This window comes from Lepidothrix coronata, unplaced genomic scaffold, assembly GCF_001604755.1.
Source record: "Lepidothrix coronata isolate B3197 unplaced genomic scaffold, Lepidothrix_coronata-1.0 Scaffold60, whole genome shotgun sequence".
Lineage (NCBI taxonomy): Eukaryota > Metazoa > Chordata > Aves > Passeriformes > Pipridae > Lepidothrix > Lepidothrix coronata.
This window is the reverse complement of record NW_016690240.1, coordinates 1,552,769-1,562,428: the sequence shown is the minus strand read 5'-3', so window position 1 is coordinate 1,562,428 and position 9,660 is coordinate 1,552,769. Positions and strand designations below refer to the sequence as shown.

The 9,660-nt window shown below is 44.3% G+C and overlaps 1 protein-coding gene across 1 annotated transcript; it reads right to left on the bottom strand.

The window, feature by feature from the left end:
• Positions 1–8,159: 8,159 nt before the first annotated feature.
• LOC108498491 (atherin-like) lies at positions 8,160–9,200 on the bottom strand. Its single transcript, XM_017817296.1, has one exon. It carries the CDS (start codon positions 9,198–9,200, stop codon positions 8,160–8,162), a length of 1,041 nt encoding a protein of 346 aa, XP_017672785.1.
• Between the last annotated feature and the right edge of the window lie 460 nt (positions 9,201–9,660).

Below are 9,660 nucleotides of genomic sequence, written 5' to 3'. Positions count from 1 at the left end.
CCTTCCCCTTCCCCTTCCCCTTCCCCTTCCCCTTCCCTTCCCACCAGTCTTTCAGTTCTCACTTTGTTTTTTTCTTCCTCTTTCTCCAAATGACTGGTGAATGATTGCAACCTGAGCTAGTCTTCCCACTAACTTGAACTGCTCAGACCTTGGCAACAAATTTAAGTAATTGTCCAGTTATTTAAGGTATAGCAGCCAGTTACTAGTCCAAGAGGATTTCCATGTAATGGAGAAACACAGATGTTCAGCAGTTTCCCATTATTAGGTGTGTGTCACTGCTTTTTTAGTTTTCCTCTGGTGGGCAGATGGGCCAAATGTTCCAAGAGCTGCAATGTGATATAGATATGTATTCATAGTCCCTGATGAGAAACATAAAAAACTTTATATGGAGGCCCCAAATTGATACCATTGTTTGTTGCAAATTTCCCAGATGTTATGATTCAAATGTTTTTATGATGAAGGGAAAAACAGCACTTTCCCTGCAGTCGGAGGAACTCAAGGCTTTCCAATTATGGTCACACACTCAGACTTATTAGCACAAAATTTAATTTGAGTTAATCAGACTGAGGTGGGTAGAGCGCGAAATTAACTTGACTTTCATTTTGCATCATACAGCAAACCAACTTGGTGAAGTCGCTGTAGAAATCTGAGCTGTGAATGATGGATGAGCTGAAAAAAACCCCAGAGAATAAACAGGGTTGTGTAATCATCCCTGCACTAGAAAGGACACAATATTCAATTCACTTGTTTGGAGAAATGCTTTATTTTTCAGGCAAATCAAAGGGCGCATGCCCTCAGCTGCACCCATATTTTGCCTCTGAAGCTGAGAACAAAGTTTGGACCCAAGTAATTGTCTTTAGCGTATTCTCTGTTTTGAGAGCTATATATGCTCTGTCAGTCAATCTTGCCAATAATTTTTCAAACTGTTATTTTTGCCAGAAAATTACCATTTAATGCATATAGAAACACATCAGTTTTGATGAAATTCCCATTTGCAGTTCAAGACTCTTGTTTAAAATCCAGAGAGAAAGAGAAGCATTTACTAGAGACAAGCCAGAAGCCACAGGGTGCCCAACTGGAATATGGGTTTCAAGTATCTGCTCCTCGTGAGGAAGCGTAAGAATATACACCCGAAATCTTCCACAACCCAGAGAAATACACTGATGACTGGCTCTTCTGGAAACGTGTTTTACCTTGAACTTATTCAAAAAGCTTCTGTTTCACTTCAATTAAGAACAAAGTCTTGACATTTTCCTTTTACTTTCTTCTTTTCAAACCAAAATTCTATTTTCTAGCCAAGTCTAACATTAATTCTCTTTTCCCAACTCTCTGTCACCTTTCCTGTGTGGCTAAAATAAATATTTGGGAGATAGATGAAGCCCTATACACTGGAGCCACAAGTGCATCCACTTGAGCCATTTCCTCATAAACATCAGGTAAAATAAAACAATGCTTCTCAAATATTTTCAGTAAGATTTTAACAACTTGATCCACCTCTTGCCACAAAAAGAGATATTTCTGTCTTGGAACAAACTGCAAATTTGAGAAGGGTACTGCCACAGGAAGAAAGCTGCAGAAAATTTTGGAACATAAAAGGGGCGGGTTTGGATGGGGGGATGGAAAGAGAGAGAAAGGTACCCATTTCCTTCAACAAGAGCATAGAAAACAGAAACAGTAAAGTTCACTTCTGTGCAGGAAGACCCGGGTAAGACAAGGACTTAGGCAACCTCAGCTGGAGCAAGAGAATCAGGAAAAGGGACGTGTTTACAGCAGTGGTAACAGGTGTTCAAATGCCACCTACCTCCTGACAACAGGACAATCCTTCTCCTGTTTATACCTGCTGGTATATATAGGAGCAGAATGTTCCCTCACAAAATTGCCTTAATTTTGGGTTTTTTTTCAGGAAAAGAGTAAATTTTATCACCAAATGGGAAACAGTGCTTACTGTTTACTATCTTTAAAATGTGAAATGTGCTGGAAAATAAAGACTTTAATTAAAGTTGTCTTCTCAATGTCTGTTCCTTGAAGAAAAGTGACACCATTTCAAAACACAGTTTTTCTTATATGCCTCTATTTACTTTCTCATTTTTCATATAACAAATTCTATTCAACCAACATAAGCAACATATTTAACATCTTTGCAAAAGTAACTGCAACACATTCAAGAGTCTTTTAAAGTAGAATAAAATTCTATTGTACATTTGGTGTTTCCAAAAAGGTGTGGAACACAAAATCAACCAGGCTAAGAATTGTTTTCCCATATTGACATCAGAACTCCCACCTTTATTATTTAAACAAACCAGGTAATGTTTGCACTGTAAAGTTCTGAACTGAAAATACCAAAACAAGATCGGAACAGGTTTTGCCAACTCTTCCTATTAACAGTGGAGGGTAAAAATTGCTGACTTACTTTGTGACATTATTTGGGTAAACCTCTCCATAATTTAATTGCAATTTTAACTGTCTTAAAAAAAAAAGTATCTGCATATTTGAAGTATGATACATTGCCTGTATGTAAGCAAACTGCCATTAAACCACAGCACTGTTCATATTTCTTTACTTGTCATAAAGCATTTGGAAAGTATGCACGATGAGAGCAGCTTTGCTACACTGAACTATGCACTCCCCTGCAGAGGAGATGGAGCCGTGGCACTTTTTCGGTCTATGTATGGCAGCAGAAAGCAAGGCAGCATTTTCCAAGACAGATACAAAGTTACATGAAAGAGTGTACTAGTAATAACCAGCTCTGAAGCAATGAATAACCAGCAACCAAGTTATTCCTGGGAAAGCTCCCTTGCATTTTAAATCAAGAAGAAAATGATGACCCATTTTCAAAGCACAAAGTCATTCCTATCAGAAAACTAGCTTTCTTTGGCAGTTCCTAACCAGGTGAAACCAGTGTATGTGACTTCTGCAAAGATGCAATCCTACTTCAGGTTATGAATCCTACCATCAGGAACACTGCACATTGCCCTTGAACGGCAAACGTTGTTGGCCAGACAACACTATGAGAGACACTTGCGGTAGGAGAAAGCACTAAGGATGAATTTTGGAGAGCTTTCCGATCAAATGGTATTAGGCCACTCTTTTTTCACTTTTTGGTTATAAACCCTTAATCTAGAGAGGTGAAGGCTGGGCATGGCGATCAGCCTTCCAGATGGAAGGATCTTCTAGATCCCTTCAGGTACAGGGGCCCTAAATCAGACTTCCACAGCAGTCAGTGGAAGGCCAGAGAAGGGGAAGAGATGGCAAAACAGGAGATGCCTCTTCTCATCCATGAAGGTACACATCTCACTGTGGTGCCATATGCTGCCTGGACTGACGAGATTAATCCTGGTCTTGCATGCTGCCCTGGTCTCGCTCTCTGCAAAGGCTGGGCTGCTTCTCAGCCAGCATGTGCTTCATTGAGCAGGCTGGGCAGAACAGGCTCTCTGCTTGCGAAGGTTTCGGGGAGTAAATACGTATTTGTCTCCCTGCTGATAACACTGTCCTGTCAAATATGTATTTCTTCTTTGGAAAGAAGTATCCCACTATACATTGAGAAGACTGTCATTCCAAAGCCAATTTTTTCTCCATTCTCCCATCTTGATGATTCAGCAGATGAGGCACATTTTTTTTCTTCAAAAACCTGCCACATAAACCCCTGTTTATTTCAGTTAACCTTTTCAACCAAAGAGCCAGCTCACTGCAGCTCATCAGTAATGCCTCCATATATCACAACTGTGCAGAGAGCAGGCAGAGATTAATTCAAAGCAATTTTGTGTATAAAATTTGCTCCAAAACTCATCTATCTCTAGAAGTTTATTTACATATCAGAATATTTAGGTTTTTAATTCCAGTGAAGTCTGGCACTGACTGATTTTTAATAAAAATTCCCCAAAAGCTGTGAATTACTTTAGCACCTTCAACTTCTATTAGAATTTGACAAGGAGTCAAGGCACCTAGCACCCAATGAGTGATGCTAGTAGTAATATATAACAGAGGGCAAAATGGACAGAAACTTCCAGTGCTTCAGCAGGAAAGTGGATGAGAATAGTTTTCAAGTTCATCAAAGCAGTCAGCTTTTAGAAATGTTTTACTGCCCATGTCCTTAGGGTCCTAGTCTTTTGCTTGTGTAGGCTTTGTGATTTTGTTAATGTGAAGAACTCAGATTTATGATGTTTGTGACCTTACTGTGTGACTCTGCTTATAATGCTTGTGCAGTGCCATGAAAACACTGGATGGAGGATGACTACTGAGGTCAGTGGGATAGACCACCAGAGGGAACAGAAAGGAGCTCCCAGCCCTGCTCATGTTGAAGTCCTGGCCCTGTTACTCACGTTTTTTACAAATGCTGCTGAAGACCATCCTTTTTCACAGCTTGAGGATGACTTCTGCAGTAATATGACAACTGGCAGAAAAATCCAAGCTGAAGTAGATCCTATACCTTTGTCTTCTCCTTGCAGCACTTTACTATTTCTCATGAATCTGAATTCTTGACAAGGATCATGAGGAGACTTGCATGTGCAAGGGAATAAATGGATAGGTGACCTGGGTGTGGTTCAAAGTTCATGCTATAGATGTGGAAGTCCATGCTTCCTTCCTAAGGCAAATATTAGGGAGAGGAAAGCAAAAAATAGGCTGTGACTCTGCTTATCAGGTTTCACATTTAATACAGCACTGAAGGATAAGAATCACTTATTAACACAGGTCAGGTCAGCAGTAAGTTAGCACTTTCCCACAAGACCAGAGAAAACTACAAAGAAATTGTGTCCATTATATCTTTGAATCCCGGGGCTGCTTCAGAGGCAGTACAGCTCACACAAGGTGCACACTCTGGATTCATAATTCATTGTGTTTCCTACTGCACCTTGCCAAGACACAACTAACACTAGACAGCAACTGGACTGGCTCTTCGGACACACATGGAACAGGATACACACGGAATTCTTCCTGAGACTATCAATGCCATGCTGACAAACATTCTTCTTTTTTCCTCTGTCAGTTCTGTGCAAGCAAAAAGAGTCCTTGGAAACTCTTTGTACACACACACACCAGTACCTGTCAGCCAGGATGCAACAAGCCCTGTGAGCCCAGCCAAATCTGCATAGGCATCTGAAACTAAACCACCTCACCACTGAATCCAGGAGAATTTTGTCAAGATGTTTCTGAAGGGAAGAGACACATCTGACTTTGGAGAGAAGGCAGTTCTGCCAATAGTCTTCCATGAGAAGGTATGAGAAAAAGAAACCAGGCCACTCTCTCTCCTAGGGGAGAGCTGTTAATTGAGGTCTATAGGCTCCAATCCTAAATCCATATCAGCAGTTGAAGAACTGCGACACTGAAATGCATCTCATGTGTGCAGAACCAACAACAGTATCTCTAGCTTAAATAAAAGCTTTAATAAAGCTTATTAAAAATCTGCTTGATGACTAGAAACAAAAGGCAGATCAGCACTAATGAGAACCATGGCAGGTGATAGCTGCAGGTCCCTCTGGATGCAGCAGGACAGGAATGCCCAGCCAAAAAAGCTTTACCAAGAGGCAGCACTGCTGAAGAACCAGAAGATTCACTGCCTCACAAGGTGCTGAAGGCACTAGGCTGAAGCATTCTCCTTCCTTCCCTGCCCCAAGCAGGGAAAGCACACTTCCCCAAGCTTTGAGGGGTTTACAGAAAGTTTGAGGGTTTGCAGAAAGACAGTGGTAATCCACCCAACATGTTCCCTTCAGGAGTAATAGCAGAAAAATATCTCAGAGAACCATAAGTAGTAGGAGATGCTCAATTTGCAGGTAACCCATGCCTACTCATTCATCTAAGCTTAATAGCACTTCTTTTGTTCAAAACCAAAATAGTTCTGAAATAAAATTGCAATTACTTGGATGAAATTCGGCTTTGGTAAAGTCAATGGAAAAATTCCCCTTTCCATCAGTGGAGTCATATTAGCCAAGAATATATTTTGAAAAGGTTAAATAAGCTTGTGTTTGGACTTTAAGGATCTTTGTGTGCTGTACCTGCCAGTTTAAATGATGACTACAAAGATCTGTTATAAAACTTCCAGGAGAGGCGAGAGCTTTCCCTGTGTCACCATTTTTAATATACTGTGACTCTTGCTCATAGTAAATTAGATTATTTATCCCCTTTATTTATATGCACTGCTCTAACACAGTAACAAACCAAAGTGACAGATGCATCTATATCAGTCGTCAAACTCAATAACAAAGCAACAGCTACTGTGTGTAACTTTACCCTATTGCTATCAATTTATATAAAAGACAAATTCTTCAAGCTGTGAATGTGTGAAAGTAAATTCTTTACCATTCTGGACTCGCCAGCAATTACTTTGTCCTCTGATCTCAAATCCTTCCCCAGGCTGCTCTCACATCATGGGGGCCTAATGTTGATCTCACAGACCTTATCCCAATTTACTTTCTGGCTTCCAGAGAAGCTGTTCTTTATTACTCCGCTGAAATTGAAGGCAGAATCAGGCCAATGGTTGGAAATAAACAGGATGCAGAGTTCTTCCATTATGGAGTTCAGAGTCTAAGCCAAATGCAGAATGTAAAAGGCTGAAGCAAACCTTATTGGATTGCAGACTAACTCCTCCTGCCTTCTGCAGATAAATTTTACATTTACATGTGTAGGGGAGACTCCCACTGCAGTCAATAAAAATTGTGCTCAACCAATGTTATTTGTCACCAATCCAACTGCCCATTCTGTAAGTGCTTTGCTGAAAAAAAGGGAAGTCTTCAGGCGACAAGCTTTCCTGATATTGTGTTTAAACTATCTCAGATTCCCACGTAGAATATATTAGTGTTACCAGGTTGCCCGTAATATTCACTTAATTTATGCTATTCATTTACTTCTTATTCCAAATGGAAGATCTATTTCACTGGTATATTAAAATAAACCTACTAAAGAACAGCACATTTTAAAATAGTAACAGATAGTGTCTGTAGAGTTGTACAGATTTAGATTCTTACTTTAAACTTAATTAAATAATTCTTAAAAATTGAATTAGCAGTATCCACCTTTCACTTTGCTTCTTCAAACATGTGCTTATTGTATGAGCCAGCGTACAATATAATATAATATCATTTTATAGACAGCAAGTCTGGGCCAAAAAAAAATTCTGGGAAAATATCCATCCCTTAATTGCTAATTATGTTTATAAGTGTAGATTTTTGAATGAATGCTATACAGGACTACCCCTCAAGCAGCAGTGTTCCCATAGAACCAATTTGTGGATATATATACATCTCAATAAAATTTTTGTTGTCTTTATGTACGTAAGACAACCCATTTGCATCACATCGTATCACACTGATAAATGAGGACTTTTATATTTTTGAAATTAGCTCTAGATTTGAAATTTATTTTTGCAATGTCCTAGACTTAGGGGAAAATATGCTATTTTTATTCATTAATTGCTTTGCAATTCATGAAACTCCTCAATAAAAGGGAAGTAAGTAGATGAACTCTGGGATTTACAATAATTATTTGCTTTTGGTATGAAGTGTTATCACAACAATCATAGTTTTTAAACTGTTAACCAATTCTTGATTGTGTTTTGTCTTTCACATCCTTGTGATGTTACATCTCAATTTAGCAAATTGCACCTTTTTTCCTCTAGCTATAATGGCTTTTATTTCAACACTTGTTTCACAGCTTTGAAGGCGTGCCTTTTGCAGGCATGCTGTTCCGATCATGTTACACTTTACAAATATGGGCACAAAGAAACTACAGTCTCAGATGCATTTACACAGATGCTTATCTTAGAGCACAGATTCAGCACAAAAAAAAGGTCATCTGTCATTACCCCAATAATTTGTAAGCGAAGGCTTACTTATACTATTTGCAAAGTAAACAACAATTAAATTTGAACAAAGAGTAAAATATGCTTTAAGGTACTTTTAGCCATTCAGCAAGCTTAGAAAGGATAACAACGACTGCATTGCAAACATTTCTCTTTTCTTGTGCCGCTGGACAGACACTGGATCGATTAGTACCGTATGGGTCCGGCGGCGGGAGGGAGCATTTACTGCAGCTCCGGTGGCATCTCTCTCCTTTCCTTTGTGATCGCTGATCCAACAGCCCTACATCACATTGTTTTTCTACCCGCTTGATGAGCGAGTTAATGTGTTTCTTCTCAGGAGACCTTTAAGCTTAAAATATTTCTTTAATTAACGGAGCCTAATCTTAAAAAGCCAAAGCCGGCTGCGGCGCTTCCACACTGTATAGCTGCGGGAGTCCCACCGCCCCGGCTCACGAGGAAGGGCTGAATAAAGGACCATGTCTTCAACTTTCCGGAACGGCCACAAAGAACCCTCGCACCCCCGGCCAGACCTGCCGGGGTCCCGATGCCGAAGCCCCGCGGCGCTCCCCGCGCTCGGCAGGCCAGGGACACGGGGACAAGGCGAGGAGGATGCCGGCCCGGCCCCAGCCCACGCACCTCCCGCCCTCCCGTGCCGCTTTGAACTTCTCCAGCACAGGGCCCTGAAGGTGCAGCGCGGTCCCCCGGCCCCGCCACACCATAGCGGGGGAAGGCGCAACGCCAGCGCCCCATCTACGCGCACCCCACCCGCCTCCGGCCGGCGCGGGGGAAGATGCCCCGCCGCCGCCGGCCCCACACACTCCCCCACAGGGGGAAGATGCAGCTCTGCCGCCAAACCCCTGCCCGTGCGGAGGAAGGTGCGGCTTTCCCCCGCCGCCCGGCTGACCCCCTCCCGCCGCAGCGCCCGCCCCTCCCGCCGGGGCCGCCCCGGCCGCCGCTGCCCTTCTCGAACAATGAGCCGGGAGAGCGCGGCACGGCCCCGGGGCAGCCCCAGCATGACCGCCCCTCCGCGGCCCCGGCCCCCTCCGCCCGTCAACCCGCGCAAGCTCCCGCCCCGCTGTCGTAGGGCCCGGCCCCGCCCGCGAGGTACCGGGGGCGGGGGCACCCCCATCCCGGGAGGGGCCGGGCGGCGGCGCGGGGGACGCTCGGCCGCGTGTGGGGGGCGGCCCCGGCGGGCGGTGGCTCCCGGGGGAGGGCAGCGCCCGCGGGGCGGGGGCGGTGCCGAGCCGAGCCGAGCTGCGCCGCGCTGAGCTGCTGCGAGCCGCCCGCCGCCCGTGTCACCTCCCGGCGCCGGTGCCGGTGCTGCTTGCGATCCGGCGGGAGCCGCGGTGCCGCCCGCCCCCGGCGGTGCCCGCGCCCTGCGCTTTGTGCGTGCGGCGGCCACCACCATGCGGGGGGAGCGGCACCGCGTGGGACGCGGCGAGGCGGAGCGCCCGCGCCGCCCCGGCTGCTGCACCTCGGGGGGCAGGGCCCCCAGAGAGCCCTGAGCGCCCGGCGGTACGTAGTGGCACCCCCGGGCCGAGAGCACTTCTTTTTTCTTTTTTTTTTTTTTTTTTTTTTGGCGGGGGGCGGCCGGTGGTGGTGGTGAAGGGGGAGGATTTCTGCTGTGCATCGTTTACGGGGAGGAAAATCCTGTAGGTGAAGCCACATGGGTTCTCAGTGGCATAGCTTAGTGGCTTCTTGCCTTTACAGATTTCAGGCGGGGAGCGTGCGGGGTGTGTTTTAGGAGGGTTCGCCTTCTCAAGAGGGCTTGAATAGATACGTTTAGAGAAGCAGTGCTTTCCAGGAATTTAAATGAGACCCTTTTCTGTGGTTGCTTTTCAAGGCTGTTCTGTTAGTTCTATATTTGC